The 20,300-nt window shown below is 48.0% G+C and overlaps 1 protein-coding gene across 2 annotated transcripts in view; it reads right to left on the bottom strand.

Moving 5' to 3' along the window:
* Window positions 1-20,300, bottom strand: part of LOC146809609 (G protein-coupled receptor family C group 5 member C-like) — an 81,501-nt gene that overhangs the window by 26,664 nt on the left and 34,537 nt on the right. For both annotated transcript variants that reach the window (XM_085616457.1, XM_085616456.1), the window contains exon 2: window positions 2,854-3,989. In XM_085616457.1, coding sequence (XP_085472583.1) covers window positions 2,854-3,985 — 1,132 coding nt within the window. In that variant the 5' untranslated portion in view covers window positions 3,986-3,989. The remainder of the gene's footprint in view (window positions 1-2,853; window positions 3,990-20,300) is intronic.

Below are 20,300 nucleotides of genomic sequence, written 5' to 3'. Positions count from 1 at the left end.
CAGACGATTTCTTATCATAATCTTCTCTGTTAATGTTCCACCTCAATCAAGTTCTATTTGTGCTCAATTTCCATGATGCAATTCTTGTAAAATACAAAGCGGGCCTCTCGAAATATCTAATTTTTCAAAATTACCCATAAGATCTCTCGATTTACCAAATGAAACACAACTCGGAAATCAACAAAACAGCAGAACAAGTTCCCTTTCATATCAATTGTCTTCCTATCAAGCGCCCACAGGCTAAAGCAGTGGTCCAGAGTTGAGTGAACTTCTTTGAAGCCACCCTGCTCTACTGGTATCAGAGCTTTTTCATCAATCCAATCTCTGAGTCTTCTCAAAACAAATTTGCCTAAAACCTTCTCCCTCACTTCCATTAAACTGATTAACCTATAATTTTTTGGTTTGGAAGTTGGACTTTTTTTGCGAATTGGTTTAACTATTACCCATTTTCAACTCTGTTGGGCTAATCCTAAAATGGTTACAGCTCTAAACAACACATGGAACATTTTCCTCCACCATTTGATGCCCACTTTCACCAATATGGCTGGAATATTATCAGGCCCCACTGCTCTTGACAAAGACAAGGTTCTTATAACCTCTTATATGTCTTTCACCATGAGGCATTATAAAAGTTCCATATCTGCCTCATAGCCCCCGTTAAACGGGACTGGATAATCTTTTACATACATGTCTTCTAAATTCTTTGTCTAGGTCACCTCTGAGACCACACAGTCAGACCTTGGTTAGACAATACCCATTCATTGATGTACCAATTTCCAAAATGTCCTAGTGTCTTTGCTTGCTATCTCTTCTAAAATTTCCTGCCAGTTAATACTATAAAAAGCCTTTTTTTCGCTTTTGTTGGTTTTTTTGTAGATTTTACGTAGTTCCTGAACATTTACTTTATCATTTCTGACAACTATGGTCAAACAACATTTTCTGCAGGAATTCTCCCTGACTTGTAATGGACTCTACCTTTCTTATCTTCCCCTGCTCTGCTTTTACTTTTCCCATTAGCTCAGAGTACCACTTGATTGTCACCAATATTGTTAGCTTTTGCACCTTTCCTATGGGCTCTAATTGTAGATTTGCTAGCATATTCTGCTCCTTTTCCTCTAATCTGGCTTGTAACCTTCTAGGAAGGATAATATCAGTAACTACCACCTTATGTTTTTCCATAACAGGCCTCAGTTGGCATATTGCTTGAATTGGGAGGTGGTCACTATCGTCTTTCTCGAGTACCCTGAAGTCCGTGAACAAATGAAAATGCCACTGTGGTGCAAACAAGTAATCAACTGAACACTTCTGGGATCCAAATCTAAAGGTCTGGGCCGCTGGTATATCATTTTGGCTACGCCCATTTAGACAGATCAAGCGTATGTTTTGCATCACTTCAGCCCATTTTTTAACCATCTTTAGGGACCTACTAGGAGTGAAAATTGCATCTGTGACAATATTAGTTTTCCAGAGTTCAGTGCAATTTTTCCAAGACTTGTTTGGATTGATTATAGCATTGAAATCCCCCACTATAAGCAGCAGTCCCTTTGTATAGGTATCCATACATACATGTACATCATCTATGAAAAAACTTAATTGGGATTCATTATTCCCAGGATCATCCAGATGAACGTATAGATTAGATTTGATCAAATAGTCCACATTCACAGAATTTTGATAAAGATCAATCTTACAGATGTGTAGCCATTCACATTTTGAGGGTAGAGATTTTATATCTTTAGCAATCCTTACTGATGCTAATAACAACAGGCCCCCTGTCTGGCACCTCTGCGTATTTTCTATTCCTTCAATATATATTTGTAAAAACCCTTCAAGACTTTAACCTTCTCAGCCCATGTGCATTTGAGCATATTACTCCTAGGCCACATGGAGAGATGGCCCTCTCCTAATCTATATAACTTAGGCCTCCCTCCTCATTTTCATCCACCCAAACATTCTTGCCTTCTTGGTGATTCGCCATGGCCCTCTGCTCCGTAAGATCATTACATATTCCTATTAACATTCTACCTTTTGCCTCTTTACAAAATTGCTCTCCTTTAGGTCTGTGTCTCACCTGCCACACTTCCTTAGTTTGTTCTATTGATAGTGCAGCCTGGAAATAGAGGAATGTTGCAACTTGAGGTCTCCCCACCTCTTATATCTGAAATAGACCTAAGTCCTTTGCTATTCAATTATTTTTCTTCCTTCATTATCAAATGTTTTATCAGCCTTGAATGACACATTATCTTTGTAATTCCATTACCCTCCTTTTGTTGCATGAAACCTACTCTACTAATATCCTTAGAGGAGATGGCTGTAAGGGCTTTAACACTCTGAAATACACCTTGGAGACTACTTCTATTTAATGGTTTTAATTTTGACCTTTTCTTTTCTTTACTTATGATCTCCATAAAGATACACAAATCAGAATTAGGATCATGGTGCCCCTGAGGAGAGCTCTGGTCTTCCAGAATCTCTACTCTCTTTGGGTACTTAGTTTGACTCTCTTGATTGCCGCATTTCTCAAACTTTTATGCTCTCATTGTCTTGATTACTCATATCGCTACTCTTTATCCTTTTATTCCTCCACCCACCCTTGTCTTGACTAATTCCCACTTTGTTCCATTTTCTGGAACAATTTTTCCCCTTTTCTTTCAGATAATTGTTTTTACTATAGCCTCAACAAAGAAGTTATCCAATGTACTATAGGTAAGCCCACCTCTATAATGAGATATCGCCCACCTGTTTTCCATCATCTCCCTGAATGAATGCTCCTATCCCAAGTATCCTTCAACATGAAAACCTTGCAATACTTAAAAAATCTTGCCATGCATATAAATAACTGATGTAACATACCTGCTGGTCCTCTGCCTTCTTGCTGGTTTTCATCTTCCATGCTGAATGCCTTGTTGTCAAATATTATCGATGGTGAGTACTGACTTAGCCAATGGTTACTGAGGCTGCTCTCTGGTTCGTTTCGGTACCCTGACTTGGCCATCTCCGTCAGTTCTGGGATGAAGTAGAAGAGGAGGAAGGTCCACCCATTGCTAACAATGGCGATGGCTAGCACTGGGTCATCCCAGGCTGGCTGAGAGCCTACTTTCTCGTTTCCATAGAGGTACATCACTATCCAGGTGGCCCATATGGCCACTGAGAGCGCGGTTGTGACCAAGATGTAGACCCCATGCCGTTTCCATTGCCTGTAGTTTCCATACAGCACCAGACAAGCACTCACTAGTGTGCCAGCTATAAGGAACATCACATAGACCAGTGCCATCACAAAGTCCGTTTTAGCAATATTGCAAGGGCTTCCTGATGGGTCAGGTGCCAGGGGGTTATGCCGCACATTGGTGATCAGCAGCCACTCCATATTGATCACAGTCTCCACTAGGAAGAGGCCCACAGCCAGCATGAAGACAGCGCAGCTCCGTGGCCCATGGTTGCGCCAGACCAGGTAGTTCAGACGGACTGCATGGGCCACCAAGCAGGAGAAGCACAGAGCAAAGAGTACTCCAAAAAGGAAACGTCGTACCGAACAGTTGACCGAGTGCTGCACCACGACAAAAGCAAACACAAGCGAGAAGAGGCCAAAGACACCCATGAGAAACATGAAGTTTATCACCAAGACTCCACTTCGCTGATCCCTTGTCACCAAAGGGGCAAGTGCCAGGAACACCAAGGCCAGGATCACGGTGCAGAGAATTCCAAGTGCTGCCACCGCCTCCAAAACAATACCCCACGCCAATCTCAGGTCACAAAGTCTAAAGTATATTGGGTCAACCCCTGGCCTGCAGCCGACCGGTGTCATTGATATGTTCTGGGCAGTCTTTGCCATTGACACATTACCTTCTGAGGCTTCTGATAGAGTTCTGGAACTCTGGAAGGGTGACAGTTCAGAGGAAGAATTGTTGGGTGCTTTCAGTCCATGGATGGGTGCCAAAAACCATGTCAGCGCCATGAGGTACCATATCGAAGAACACATTGTCATTACGCTACAAGAAAACGTAGAACAAAATTAAAAACGCATTTATTTGACAGTTACACAATATCAATGGATTTGAAGGCAGCTAAGGATCAACATGGCTATTCAATATAAACGCACACATACCACAAAGTATTTTTGTGGTCTCCAGTTTTACCTTTTGTGACATGGGAAGAAAGCTGCACATCTAGACTGCTTAAAATCGATGGATGTACAGGAATTCATGTGAACCAATGTTAATTTGTCAGGGGGCATTGCATGCCATCAAATGCAGGGCTTTAAATGGGTCGGTACTTGCCGGTATTAAGTGCCAGCACTTATCAGTTTCTTCCCTTTCAGTACCTTCACTTTGCCGTGGCATGGAGTGGTGTAAAGTGGAGTGGTGCAGAGTGGAGTGGAGTGGCGCAGAGTTGAGTGGCGTAGATTGGAGAATGCATAGTACGATAGCACACTGCTATTAGAAACAACATATTTTCAAATGAAATAGCGATTACATTTGCTCAGACATACAGTTTTACTAAAGAAATTATACAGCATACAAACGATAACGTGTAGAAAAGACATCACCTCATATATTGACTTGATCATATTAAAGTATTTGTTTCCAACACACTTCAGAATTAACAAAAAAATATGCTTAATTTGTGCTTTCCTAATTCTAATAAGATTCTAAAATACTTGCACAGTTGTGTGCTAGCAAAAAACCCTTTCCTATCCCCAGTATCCAGCAACATTGGCCCATAAATCCTCTAACTTTGAAGTCAGAGAAAGAATACCGAGCACCAAGACCCCTCAGAAGACAGAGCCTGACATTTGACCTCTGTCTTTGAATGCACAATAATGTGACAAGATAAGAACATGATTTACAGGCCTGTTTACGCGAAAGTCTTTGTTCTTTGGAAGGAATGTACTCAAGCCGGACAGCCTAAAACAAATAAAGCCAGCAATAAGAAAGTTAGGAAATGTGAGTTACAAACCACAATGCCAATGGTAAGCAACAGGCGGCATGCATTTCCAGGGAAGCTTTCTGAATGTTCCCAAGATGTCTTTTGTGAACTAGACAGGTGTGCTGCCTGGTGGGCTTCAACCTAACAAGTAATACACAGATCTTAGCATAGAGGGACTGGGGTGGTATTGAAAAAATAAGGTGTTCAATTCCCTTGTGAATGGTTCATAAGAGGGATCCTTGTAATGTCTTGCGGGGATGGAGTTCCAGATTCTCGATGTTCATCCTGAGAATGATTGTTTCAGTGCTTTGATTTTTTTTGAAGGTGGGGTTTTCCAGGTGTTGAGTGTCTGCATTTTTCATATGGCTATGCCCTCCAGAGATGTTTCGTTTCTGCTTGAGGTAGATATGGTTGTATTGATTCACTTGAATGAGATAAGAATGAGCAAGATATATTTCATTTTCTGGAACCTGTGACCAGTCTGGAGAATGAGTGTAGGGCAGCTCTGGTGGGTGCAAGGTGAATTTTGGGGATGCCCACAAGCAATGAATTGCCAAAAACAAATCTTGATAGTACTAAGGCCTGGCTAACTAATCTGAAGTCTTGGGCTGGAATGAATTTCTTGATTTCCCGCTGCAGCTTGGGTTGAAATGGGACTTTCTTTGCTAGGTTGTTCATCAGTGGTGGCTGACATCAGGACAGAGTGGCGGGCGGAGGGGAGACAATGAGAAAAAATAAAAGAAAACCACTTAACTTGCACTCGCTGCATCGCTGACTCAGTGGTCTCCTTATGCACTGCACAGGCTCCCCTGCGGCCAATCCTGTTGCTGCTATCATGCATGAGAGCAGCGTCAGGATTGGCCTGAGCACCCTGGATTTGTGCTCCCAGAGGGACTGGCAGCCTGTGCCTGCATGTCTTCAACCTGGCAATGCAGCTCGGGTTGGAGACATGCAGTGAAGAAACACTCCCCCTCCAGCCGGTCATCTTCTGGCCCTGCCCCCAAGACTAATTTTCATAATAAAATGATAATAACCCCATGTTATTATGATTTTATTTTACGAGTTTTGCAGCTGCTGGCAGGAGGGGCAACGCTTCCCGCCACAGCGGAGGAGCAGCAGCTGTTGTAGATATGGTCTTGTAGGTTTTGGTGCCTATCTAGGACGAATCAAATAGATCTGGCACCTTCTACAATGTTTGCTTGCTGTTGTGGGAGCTCTCCTTAATCCATTTTAGTGCTTGGGTGTGGCTACTGGGAGGAGAGAGCAACAGAAATCCTATCTTTGCTGATTCCCTGTATACCCAATTTCATTAATAAAAAACAAATTATAGTAAGCCACTCTGATTCTCGAATAATAACCTTGAGGCACCCCATCTGTACACGTGGTAACGAATATGAAGCAATTATATATAATTCCGGATTTATGCCACAAGGTCAACAACAGTTTAGGGTTATATCAGGCATTGGCCCTGTGCTCAGCTCCAAACCCTTAAAAAGCCAGTTACCCTACCAGCGAACATAGTAAACAGAAGACACTTACGAAAGGGGAGCAGCTTCCATCAAAAAGACGATAAAAGAGAGATCAATCAAATATATCTAAAAAAATCCAATTTGGTTTAAAAAGGAAATCGCATTCCTTATTAGCATCGAAGGACTCCTTCAAACGCGGTCTTTCAACAATATCTTTGGCATCTGTGATTTGTTAGAGATCCAGATACATATCAAGAAAACATAACATCCAAAATTCTATGAAATCGACATGATTAATCAAGAAATGTTCTTATTTTGGTATTCCTTCAAATCAACACAGATTCAAGAACTTCATATAAGTAGCCTGATGGTAATACAAATTAGAGACATTGTAAGATCGAGGCTAATGGGTGAAGTTGAAGCCAAATATCCCAGCACGGGGAAATGCCCTCTTCTTGCAGCTATATAATGCTCTCAGTTGTGATCCTCTTACTGCTCTAAGCTCTCCGAGCAATCCACTGGGAGCAGAGAGCCTCTGACTCTGGGCCTCACAGTGCCAGCACCTCCCTAGCTCTTCAAGCCCCTGCACTTCTACTATACAAACCCCTACAGGAAAGAACTACATCACATGCATACACAATAATAAATTCCTCTTTCTAAAAGTCAAGTGGGTCCAATTCACTCATCAAGTTTCCTTTTGACCTTACCTTATAGCCGTCAACACCACATATCTGTATATGTCTTGGTAGTTACAGAGCACAACCTTAGCTAGGAGCAAGGGAGACTGGTTGCGCATTGGAATCAAGTACATAAAGCCACCTTCCCCAGACAAATACATTATTAACATGCTTCAGAAAGGACAAAACGATTGGCTTTGCTTGTGCTTGTTTATGGTTTAAATCTTTTAAAGAAAGTTATCAACAAACAACATGCCCATCGTTCCAAGACTTATATTATTGCACGGGTGGTAAAGGCCCTGAATAGCTAGTACACAGGCAGAGTGGAACCGGAGCAACAAAAGAAAAGGAACAATAACCGAAAAATTAAACTTATATTACCCCTCGCTCCCTACCCCCACCCCGTCCCTCGTCCACCGGGGCTACTTAAACCATGGAGGCTGAGTAGGGCGCCGTGTATTTCGCTGGGGTCTGCAGATCAGAGAGGTGCAAAAGGCGTAAGTACCGTGGGAAAGTTAATTCTCGAAATTCCGAGGTGAGAAGGGACAGGAATGGTTGCCAAAGCTCTCCAAAAGCAGAGCCTTTACCCGCTAACGCAAGAGTCATCTTCTCCATCCCCAAGACATGCCACAGGCGCTGCAACCAGCCCGTGAGTGTAGGAATTCAAGAGGTTCGCCAGTGGATCTGGGTGTTTTGGATCGCCGTACCTAGGGCGATTGCTATCAGACGACCCCCTCTGGATTTAAGGGGGTATGTTTAGTGGTTTGGAAGGCCTAACAAAACATAAGCGGGGAACCTCGGTATTTGGGTGTCCAGGTGAGTATCAACTTCGTTGATGATTTGAGTCCAGTAGGGCTGAAGGAGCTCGCAGTCCCAGAGGAGATGTACTAAGGTGCCCAGCTTCCCCCATCCCTGCCAACAGTCAGCGCTCTGCCGTGGGTCTGTTTTGTGGATGCGTGCAGATGTATAGTACCAATAAGTGGCTTTGTTCGTCATTGTTTCAGTCAGCACCGTGTGATATGCTGAGTCCTTATGGCTAAGCGTCCGGCCTAGATCCTGCTCCCAGCGAGCGCGGCTAGCGTTGTACGCATGGCTATGCCTGGAGAGCAACATTTTATAAAGGTCAGGAATGAGTTTCCTATGGGATGTACGTGTGATGAGCCATTTTTCATAAGTGGTGAGGTGACGCTGGGCGTGTGGCCTGATCTGCGAATGCAGCACCAATGACGGAGCTGAAAGTACTGCAGTCTCTCAGATTCAGGGAACCCATACTCTTCTTTAATCCGTGGAAACAGAAGGATCCCGTCGATATGGAAGAGATGGCCCAAGGAGTGGCATGCCGTGGGACGCCAGCGTGTGAAGACGGTCTCGAAAAGGGGGGTGTGTGGGGAGGGGAAAATGGTCAGGTTATGCTTAACGTTAGTGTGGTCCCATGCCTCCAAGGTCCGGGAGATATAGAACTCGTAGTGGTTAGGTGGTCTTTGCGGCCTTCGGAGGAAGGGGACCTTCTGGAGAGACATAGCCGCTATCGCATGATCTTGGAACACCCAGTGCTTTTCAGACTCCAGCCGGCTCCATTCAACCAGATGATGCAGTTGCGTCGCCTGAAAATAGAGCTGTAGATCAGGGACTCCAAGCCCGCCCTCCTCGGGCGGTAGTGCTATAGATTTCTTCAACCGGGGTTTGCGGCCTTGCCAAATGAATTGCGCAAGCTCTGATTGGACCTGCTGGATCCACCCTGGGGGGAGGGGGTCGCAGGGGAAGAGTTTGAAATAAATATAATATTTGAGGTAATATGGTCATTTTGGTGGCTGCTACGCTGCCTGGCCAGGAAAGCGTGTAGTGTTTCCATTGCCGCAGCTCCTTGCGTAGCTGCATCCATAGTTTGGCATAGTTTGTGGTGCCTACTGCCGGTAAGGTGGGGGCCAGCTGGACACCCAAATAGAGGACTGCGGCCTCTGACCATTGAATAGGATGCTGAGTCTAGAGACATTCCAGCGTTTGAGGCGACAAAGAGAGATCAAGCGCCACAGACTTCTCTACATTGACCTTGAACCCCGAGGCCAGCGCAAAGCAATCCAGTTCCAATAAAAAGGCCCTCAGTGCAATGATGGGGTTCGAGAGTGAGACCAAAACGTCGTCTGCGTATAAGCTGATAGTATGGATGTCGCCCCCAAACCTGATCCCTGATATAGGATAGGATAGAATAGAGTTTATAAAGCGCTCGAATGCCGAGGCGTCTTGGTGCTAGGGAGGTGAGAAAATAGAGGAACCACAAACAGCTATAACAGACCTATTTAGACCGCGGGGAACAGACCGTTTTTTAGCAGTTTCCTGAACAATTGTCTGTTTGGTTGAAGTCTCACAGTGATAGGCAGTTGGTTCCATAGCCTGGCTGCACAGTGTGATAGACTCCTGCCTCCCCATCTGGCTCTACAGATTTTAGTGCTACAGATGCGACCTGTGTTTGAGGATCTAAGATTTCTCGTGGGAGTATACCAGGAGAAAAATGTACGAAAGTCAGCTGCCCCTCCGCCATGTAATGTCTTGTGAACCAGGCATAAGGCTTTAAATTCCATTCGCTGCTGTATTGGGAGCCAATGCAACAACCTGATGACAGCAGAGGTAGAGTGGCCTTTCGGAATGTTTAATAATAGACGAGCAGCAGCATTCTGAATTGATTGCAATTTAGCCCTCTGCACCTTGTCAATGCCTATAGATAGTGCATTGCAATAATCTATCTATCCGTGAAAGGATAAGGGCCACTACCACTGTTTTGCTCAGCTCCTGGGGAATGAAAGGGAACACCTTCCGAAGAAGTTTCAGTACAAAGAAACAGGAAGAGGTTACACGGTTAATCTGGGCCGCAAAACTAAGTTGGTCATCAAAAATGACCCCCAGATTCTTGACCTTGGCTGATGGGACGGGACATTCACCGGCCTCTATTGGCCACCAAGTATGGTCCCACAGGGACGGACCATTGCCAAACTCCATCATCTCAGTTTTGTCTGTATTGATTTTAAGTTAGTTACTGCTCATGATGTGAGTCAGGCAAGCATGGAAGCTAGCGGCAGTGAACTCGGACTGTTTAGATACAGAGATGACAATCTGTGAGTCGTCCGCATATGACACTAGCGAGAAACCATGCTCTCTGAGGAGACTGGCGAGTGGGGTGACATATATATTGAACAGAGTAGGCGACAGTGCAGATCCCTGTGGCACTCCACACGGGAGGAGGAAAGAATGAGATTGCAAATTTTCCCAATGTATGGTCTGTTCTCTATCATCCAGAAATGAGGAGAAAAGGGACAGAGCCAGATCCCCAATCCCCACTGCCTTCAGCCGTCGCACTAACACCGTGTGATTCACTGTGTCAAATGCTGCTGATAGGTCTAGGAGGATGAGGATTGCTCTCCCCCCTCCCCATCTACCTGTCTACGAATCTCCTCTGCTGCCATGACAAACGTGGTCTCTGTCCAATGACACGACCGGAAGCCATGCTGACTTGGGTCGAGCAGATTGTTGCCATCTAAATATAAAGTTAGCTCCTGGTTTATCGACCTTCCGAGAATTTTGGCTGCAATCGGCAGACACAAAATAGTTTGATAGTTCTTGACCTCCGAGAGATTAAGCGCCGGCTTTTTCAGAATAGGTCTGATGCAGGCTTTTTTCCAGACCGACGGGTATATCCCGGACTCAACTACTTGATTTAGGAGGGGGGGTTAGGTGTCGACTGATAGACCCAGAAACCAGGTGCATACTGGCCGGTGGACATGGATCCTTCGGGGACCCTGATTTAGTGGATAATAGGATTTTGTTGACTTCGTTTGAAGTAAGCGAGCTGAAACTGTTAAGACGGCAGTGCAATGTCTTCTCCTCCACTGCTCTGTTCAGGGCCATTTCATTAACCTGCACATTGTTACGAATTTCATCATAAATCAGCTGAACCTTCGACTGGAAAGTTCGCCATTTTAAAACAGAACGCTTGATCTGGGCTGAGTGAAGTGCTCTGTTGCGGTTTAGATAGCGATTGGATGGATTTAAAAAGCTCCTTAGAGGAGTTGTTGGCAGCCTTTATTTTTGCAGTAATATAGGTAGTTTTTGCTTGTATAATAGCCTCTTTGTATTGTTGAAGTGCTATGTTATAAGCGGACTTAAGGACGAAGGGCTATGTTATAAGCGGACTTAAGGACGAAGGGCCATATGTTACAAAAAAGAGTTTTGCGCTTCTCAAATTGCGATTTTTTGCAAATCGCAATTAGAGAATCGCAAAATGCAATGTATGTAGGATTTGCTCAAAATTTTGCGAATCCTACATATTCCTTATTTGCGAATCGCAAATTGAGATTCGCAAATAAGGAATACCTTCCCATTCATTCCTATGGGATAGGAGGCCCATAGGAATGAATGGGAAGACATTCTCAATTTGCGATTACCAATTAGAGAAACGCAAATTGAGAATGCAATTTCAAGGTTGCAAGGGTGCCAAAAGGACACCCTGTTGCACCCCTGAAATATGCATGTGTGCACATTTTGCGCACATACATGCCCTAAGGGCATGTATGTGTGACATATGGCACTTTTAGAAAATCAAAAAAGTGCTTTTTTAAAGAAAATTGCAAATTACCACCAACTTGAAGCAGCATGTATTCGCCTTGTGTCCGAGAGGCCTTCTCTATGAGGTGGAGAATCTGCTTGGTGTTTTCACTTGTTTGGCGTTGAGGGATAAAGCCCGCCTGGTCAGGGTCTATCAACTCTGGCATTTAGGCCGCTAGCCGGGAAGCAAGGATCCCCATATATAACTTAAGGTCTATGTTAAGGAGAGATATAGGGCGGTACGCACCACAGGCGGTCTTGTCATTCCCGGGTTTCGGGATGACCACAATTGCTGCTTCGAGCATATCCTCTGGGATTGCCCCTGCCTGAGCAAATGGATTGAAGAGATGGGTCAAGAGTGGAGCCACCAGCGAGCAAAACGTTGTGTAAAAAGCTGCAGAGTAGCCGTCGGGACCGGGGACTTAGCAGGCTTAAAGAGCGAGATAGCCACAACAACTTCTTCCATCCGAATCTCTCTCTCTCTCTCTAAGTAGTCAGCCTGGTCCTTTGTCAAGGTGGGGAGTCGGACCTCGGCGAGATAGGCAGCGCCGGAGCTGTTATCCAGAGGTTGCCCCGTGTAAAGTTGAGCATAAAAGTCATGGAAAACTTCAGCGATACCTGCATCGTCTGTCACGAGTCTACCCTCTACAGTGCGGATTTCATGAACCCCTTGTTTCTGCCTGGACTCTCGTAGCTTGTGCGCCAGTAGTCGGCCATACCTGTTTCCCCCAGTGTAATGGGAGTGACGAAGGTGAAGGGCCGCGTACTCAGCTCTATCCTGGTCTAAAGCCGCCAGTTGCGCCCGCATAGTCCGCAGTTGACGCCACACATTGGGTGCCCCCTTCGGTTGGTGCATCTACTCTAGCTCTTCTGTCTTTTGAGTAAATTCTTCCTCTTACGCCGGCGCTCTGCATCTTCTGCCATGAAAATGGCGACAAATTCCCCCTGGATGACTGCTTTGAGTGCTGTGTTGAAAGTGAAGTGTCTTGGTTATCATTGTGTGAGAGGTAATCCTCTATGGCGCGCTGTATCTGCGTGACAACGTCTGGTAGGTGTAAGAGCGTGTCTCGGAGACACCACTGGAGAGAGGGACACTGCAGCGGGGGAAGTGTGAATGTAGCTATTACTGGGACATAATCTGACAGGGAGGCCACCAGTATCTCAACCTAAGAAGTAAGCGGGTGAAGGGGTGCTGAGCCTAAAGGATAATCGAGCCTAGAATAAGTCTTCTGCGCGCTCGAGAAAAAGGAGTACTCGGGACTATGAGGATAAAAGCAGTGCCAGAGATCTACCAACCCCAAATCTCTCATCCTATCTAGGCCTATCGAGGAAAGCGCTCCCGTCTGACCCGTGCGCTGGCTCGATCTATCTAGGGCGTTGTCAAAGACCAGATTCAAGTCTCCCCCTAGTAAAAGCCTATGTTCGGCCTTCACTGTGGCTTCTATGAGTGCATCGTGGAGGAACTTCTCTTGACCCTCGTTGGGTGCATAGACCGACCCAATAACAAATATCTGGCCCCTTATGGTGAACTGATATGTGAGTAGTCGCCCCTAATTTTCGGCCTTCTTCTGAAGTACTCTACCTGAAACGTGCGGGAAACCAGGAGGGACCGGATGAAAACATTTGAGTTGGGAACATGCGGGACTTTAAGCGATGACAATCCTTCGTCAGCAGATGCGTCTCTTGTAATAGGCATATATCAGCTTTGGAGTTTTCTAGATACGAGAGGACCGCTCTGCGCTTAATGGGGTTGTTGAGTCTCCGCACGTTCATGGTGAGAATTCTAAGTGTATTGGGAGGCTTCTAGGTGGTACCGAGCCATTAATACAGAAATAGATGGGGACCTGACCTGCCAGTGTAGGTGTGGCTGCTGAGCACGAGGAGTGAAAAGGGGACATCGATGGGCGTCTGAATGATTGAAAAAGGTGGACGAGGGAGCCCCCAAACCAAACAAAAATCCCCCTTAACAAACAATCAAAAACATGGCTGCATGAACAGAACAAAGTTGGAAGAAGTAATCCGCCATCCAAGGATGGCTAGAAGGTAGTTACTGTGGGTCCCATGATGTGGCCAAGTGCCGGGACTCTGACCCCGCTTGCCGCCCGCCCAGGAGGCAGTGAAAGAGAGCAGGATAACAAGACCCAGTCAAATGCATTTAGGAGTGCGTCTTCGCTAGTGCCTCTAGTGCACTAGAGTCCAGGACCGCCTGCTGGCCTTTTGCGATCTCCATCTGGTAGGAACGTTGGGGTCTGCCTCGCCCTGCGGCTGCCTACCAGACAGGGAAGCCTCATTTCTGGAGGCAGGGCTGCGGTGCTCATCATCCTCTTGAGGCACCGCAACTCCCAGCAACCGGCTAGCCTCTGTGAGGGAGCGCAGCTGAAGCAACTTGCCGGAGTGCCGGAAGATGAGCCGAAACGGGTGGCCCCAAGAATAGGGGATGCCCTGCTGGCGTAGGGGGTCAGTGATGGGCCGGAACTGCTGCCGCCTCTGGAGAGTGAGCAGAGCCAGATCTTGATAAAGCACCGGAGACTGTTCTTTAAACCAAATGGGATGCAGGGACCTTGCTTTGCTGAGAATCGCTTGCTTGGCCCTGAAGTCGTGGACATAGACAAGGATGTCTGCGGGAGGAGCGTTGCCCGTCCGGGGGTGGCCAACTCTGTGGGCGCGGTCTAGCTTTCTATCGACCTCAGGAGAATTGCCAAGGATATGGTTAAAGAGCTCTCTGGAAAAAGTGCAGAAGTCGGTGTCCGTCGTGATCTTCACTCCCCGTATGCGAATGTTATGCCTCTGGGAGCGATTCTCTGGGTCCTCCAGATGGGTCTGCAAGTCAATGTGTTGGTCCTGGAGCCGTATCACTTCCTGCTGGAGAGTGGCCAACTCAGTGTCCCATCTATCCTCTAGGGTGGCGACTCTTTCACCAATGCTGTCCATGTCTCTACGTAGATCCTTTATTTCCGAGGTAAGGTCCTTTTTCCCTGTCTGGAGGTCTTCCCAGAGAGTCAAGAAAAGGGACTTCGGAAAAGCCAGGGTCACAGGCTCATCACCAGGGCCATCCAACTTCGCATGGGTCGAGGTTCCTAGGGCAGATTGTGCCATTGTGGAGCAGCTCTGTTGGCGGGCAAAGATGTCTTATAGGGATTTTTCCTTCTTCCCCATCATGAAGGACATAATCTTGTTCCCCTGTGGCCCACCGCAATCTGTGGGGGGCGACTGAATGGCAGCTCGGGCGCGACCGGGTGTCCTGTGTGATAAACAGAGCGTGGAAGCCCTAGGTACAGGGACTGGCCATCAAAGAGGCGTCGCTATCAAACGTACTAGAAACCCACGTGTGCCGGAGGGGGCCCCCCTCTATGGTTCGCTCCTATGACTTCTTCCTATGTCGCTCCTCAAGCCGTGGGCCGAGGCACTATCTGTGCCTTAAGTCTCCGACGGGGCTCAGTGCAGGCAGTCCCGTGTGGAGGATGATAGAAAAGAGTTACCCCCGGGTGCTGGGCCTCCCTTTTGCGGCCAAAGTCACTCGAGAGACTCGTGAACGCTCAACTGACCTCCTTCATCGCAGAGAACTCCATCCTAGACGCCTCCCAGTCCGGATTCCGCAGTAACCAAAGCACCGAGACTGCTCTCCTCGCCGCCATAGACGATATCCGCATGCTAGTTGACCAGGGACACACCGTAGCCCTCATCCTTCTTGACCTCTCCGCAGCCTTTGACACCGTCTCTCATCGCACCCTTGCAGCCAGACTCCACGACGCTGGTATACAAGGTGCCGCTCTTGACTGGATCCGATCCTTTCCCTCCGGCAGAACCCAGAGGATCAGACTCCCTCCCTTCCTCTCCAAACCCACTGACATCAACTGCGGAGTGCCCCAGGGCTCATCACTTAGCCCCACGCTCTTCAACGTCTACATGGCCCCCCTCGCCGCCATCCTCAGACAACACGGGCTCAGCATCGTGTCCTACGCAGATGACACCCAACTCATCCTCTCACTCATGAAGAACCCCGAAGACACCAGACTCTGCTTCCAGGAGGGAATGAAGAATGTAGCAACCTGGATGAAGGACAACTGCCTCAAGCTGAACTCGGAGAAGACCGAGGTCCTCATCCTCGGACCCTGCAACTCTGCCTGGGACAACTCCTGGTGGCCCTCCGCCCTTGGGAACCCTCCCACTCCTAGAGACCACGCACACAACCTCGGCATCATCCTCGACTCCTCCCTCTCCATGAGCTGCCAGGTCAACACCGTCGCTTCCACTAGCTTCAACTGCCTGCACATCCTCCGCAAGACCTTCAAATGGATCTCCCCTGACTGCAGAAAGACCATCACACACGTACTCATAACCAGCAGACTAGACTACGGCAACGCCCTATACGCTGGAATCAACAGATCTCTCCTTCACAGACTCCAGACCATCCAGAATGCTGCAGCCAGACTCGTCCTTGGGACTCCATGCCACAAACACATGACTCAACACCTATGAGACCTCCACTGGCTCCCTGTCGAGAAGAGGGTCACGTTCAAGCTCTTAACACACACCTACAAATCCCTCATCAACATTGGACCCAAATACCTCAACGAGAGACTATCCTTCCACATACCCAAGAGAAACCTAAGCTCCGCCAACCTCGCCCTGGCAGAGGTCCCCCGGATCCGCAAGAACAGAACAGGCGGGAGAGCTTTCTCCCACATCGCAGCCAAGACCTGGAACGAGCTCCCCGTGAACATCAGACGCTCCCCAACCCTTCACACCTTCAGGAAGGACCTTAAGACCTGGCTCTTTGACTGATCCAGAGTTCCCCCCCACCTCACCCCGTGCCTTGAGACCCTCGCAGGTGAGTAGCATGCTCTATAAACCCCTGGTTGATTGATTGATTGATTGATTGATTGATTGATTGATTGGGCTGCGAAGCATGCCTAGGTGCTTTAAGGTTGCGTAGCACTCGAGACCGCGCCCAGAGGCAACTAGTGTTCGAAGCGACCGCCCAGTAAGGCGCAGGGAGTCCGAGGCCAGGAGGCGGGGACGTGCTAGGTACCGGTGGTGTCATCCACCCGAAGCGCGCCCCGCCGCCAGTGGAGGCTGAGCCCCTCCGCCACGGGCCCCCACACCTCCGTACCTTGCAGAGATAGAGTCCACGATGTGTCCGGGCGAGGGCCGGCTGATCACCGGGCGAAGGCTGTTGGGATGCTGATCGCCTGAAAAGCGGGCCGAGGATCCCCCGCTGTGAAAGAAAGAGTGAGCTCGGGACGCAGCGAGCCCACAAACCGCACCCAGACCTAGCTGGGCCGCTTCGGTAGGCTACCGCGCCCCTCACTTGGCGGCCGCCCTCTACTGACGGCCACGCTCGCCCTCTCCTAGCTGTGTCGCCGGAGGGAAGGAAGCTGGTCGATACTGCTATACGGATCTCGCAAACCGCTGGAATGTCCTCTGTTGGTGGGAGACCCAGAGCCTTGATTAGGCCCAAAGGTCCAGCCTTCTGAACTCGTGGCAGCTGGATCGGCAAGGTGGGCCGCGGCCTTGCTTTGCGGCGTGGGGCCACTCGTCGCTGTTGAAAATGTGTTTAGGGCGGCCCGTTGGCACCAGGCGCCACCCCCTGGGTCAACCACCAGTCCCCGGGGTCGCAGTGCAGTCAAGTAGCAATGGGTACGCCGGCCCCGCCGGGCGGGCGATTGGTGAAGCCTTCGAATACAAGGAAAGTCCTGGCGACCCATACGGCCAAGAGCATTGTTACCCGAAGGCGATGAGCCATGCTGCACTCCGTGACTTCAGCCCGGGGCTGTGCGCTGCCGCCGGACGTGTTGAGAGTCCGAGGCCAGGGAATCCACCGGGCCCCGCCGGGGTGTGACGAATCAGCGGTGCCTCACATTCTCTCGCTGCTCACTGCTCCATCCGAGGTGCCAGGTGGCGCGGACCAGGTGCTGTCGAAGCTTGCCTCGAGAGAGCCGCCCTCATGGGTCTCCCGCTGAGCGCGATCCACTAGTTAAGGCTGGCAGGTCCCGGCGGGCGTCCGGCCTTGACTGGACCAGTTAGATAAGTCGCAGGCACCAAAAAGGTCTGATCTGGTGCTCCGGGTGCTGTTGTGGCAAACAGGTGGTCACTCAGCTTGGGGTAAACCCTTAGAGACGCTGTATTAGGCGGGTGACGGGCAGGAGCTCGAAACAACGCATCCTACCTCACCACCATCTTGGCCACGCCCCCGCTTGTGCTTGTTTATGTAGACTGTTCGCAGTAGATCAGAAAGACACTAATGCAAAAAAAAAAAATCAAAACAATGCCACTAAAAAAGAATTACACTGTCATTTGAACTGAGTGGTTATCAGTGAAGTACCAAGGGTGCCATGGGCTTAATGCAGCATGGGGAATGGTCCGTTTGCCCCCGTGTTCGGGTAGCAAAAGAAAGCCATAGTTGGGCTACATTGGGCACCTCACACTCTTGGTCCACGGTGGCACAGCACTGCACTGATAGCTATGCCCCCAGGGGGTGTTTTTGGGATGAAATTCGTATGGTTGACCCCAGACATCATTTTAATGGGCGGTCGATGGCATTGCATTATGCAGCTGAAGGGAGTAAGGGACCCTGTAGTATTTGCCAAGCAGTTCGTGTACACGTTATAAATAAAACTGCTGGGCCAGCCTAGTTTTTTTTACTGATGCGAGATGGGCTTTGAGTGCCTATTTAGGAAGTAGGAACAAGTAGGCAGGGCTGCAATAGTCACAGTTCTGAAGCCAAGGGGGGTTTATGGGAGCTTGGCCTTTGTTTCCGAATTACGGGTGATGGCCTACCCTGGCTATTGTTTCAATCCGCGCCGTGCAAACAAGCTTGGAAATAGAAGGTTAAAATCCTGGGTGTGTGGTCCTGCTCCAAGGAAACCCGCCCTGCTGATGACAGATGACCCCGGGGCAGTGCTTAATTTGTAAAATATGAAGTCCAGGTGCTAAAATGTTTGTCGGAGGCCACACCTACTTTTCCCCAGCTCCACCCACTTACTCTATTGGCTCCACCCACATCCTCAACTGGCACTGCTAATAGTCAGAGGTAATACCCTATCTGAATTTCAGCAATTGAACCGTCCTCATAGCAAAGTTCTGATAGGAGGTTCCCCTACCTTGGGAAATTTTGAAAAGGATTAAATCATATCATATCATTTATCCACGTGTGAAGGAGAGCAACATAGAATGTGCACTTGAGAACAGCGTTGCTCAGCCAGTATGCGATTAGATCACAAAAGATATTGCAAATTACATTAAGAACACTTAAATAAAAATACAGAAAGAAAAGGTAAACCTCTGATAACTAAAGGGTTCATTCAGCAAATACAGATGTTCTCCACAAAGCACAAAAAGGTCAGCAAAAGATTTAATGTAAAATGTATGTGTAAATCCAATTTGCATGTTGGTAAACATGTGTCTTCATCAGAACATTCTCAACTTGCCAGTTGTAGAGTTGAGACACTCTTGCTCCAGGGCACCGGTTTTAAAAGAGGGAGGAGGCCAGGTGAGAACCGAAGTGATAAGTGACTAGTGACTGGTGATAGAAGGAAAGAGGATGGGAGAAGAGAGGGAGCTGATACAGACCGGGAGGAGAGGATGCTTGAGAAGAGAGAAAGATAGGAAGTAAGAGTTATGAAAATATTTAAAAAGGCAGAAAGAGGATGTTGCAGAGTGTGGGAAAAGAGTTAGAGAAACAGAGAAAGAGATGGGTGTTGACACAGTGACAGAGGCTTGGCCGACATCGGTTCTATTCCTTTTATGTAACCAAGACACACTGACCTGGGGTAGGTTTGGGTGTACTTGGTTATATTTCTTCCCACTGAGTTCCAGTAGCTGGAGAGTAAGGTCCAGTATGGAAAGGGTACCTGGTACGCTCTGAAAGCAGTACTACAAAGTGATATATGCACACCTCTGTAGTGCAAGATGGGGGCCGTTTTCAAAGGGTCCTAGATTGGCAGCTCCAGCCCAGACACTGGTAGAAGGTTAGAACTTAACGATCATAAAACTAAGGCGGTAGGCGAAGGGTTAATGGGAATGAATGCCGTGGGTAGCTAAATTGTCAGGGCCACGGGCACTACTGTGGTGTTTGGTCACATCACCAGTGTTCTAGGTAGTATTTCAGGATCATGTTTCCAGTCCTACCCAGATATTGGTTGAATTTAGTCTAATTACTCAAGTTAAGACGCTTGTTTAGTGACCAGTCCCGGCTCCAGGGATTTTTATTTGGGTGGGCCAAGGGTGCATTCGGGTGAGCCACTGCTGTCCCGATTTATCGCTTGTATATCTAGCCAGGCGTGCTTCCGGGCCCTCTTATCTGTCCTTAGTCTTACAAGCCCAGTAAACCGCACTCTTTTCCAAGTCTCTTTCTAAATGTTATCACTCTCAAAAAGTGTTTTTATCCATGTAATGTCCTGTTGATGGGAAGAGGAGGTTTCTAAGGTGGGAGTATCAGGCAAGTGACACTACTCGGGCTCCCTCTGTGTGAGCCTTCAGGCAGAAACCCTCTTCATTACTACCTCCATCTGACCAGATTCTGCAGCGCGCTCCCTTACAGGCTTGATTATCCACTTTTCTACCACCCCTCTCCATTGCACCTTATCTCACAGCTGACCTTGGGCCCCAGCCCCATATCAGCCACCATTCA

The sequence above is a fragment of the Triturus cristatus genome, chromosome 7, assembly GCF_964204655.1.
Source record: "Triturus cristatus chromosome 7, aTriCri1.1, whole genome shotgun sequence".
NCBI classification, from domain to species: domain Eukaryota; kingdom Metazoa; phylum Chordata; class Amphibia; order Caudata; family Salamandridae; genus Triturus; species Triturus cristatus.
This window is presented reverse-complemented; position numbering and strand designations above follow the sequence as displayed.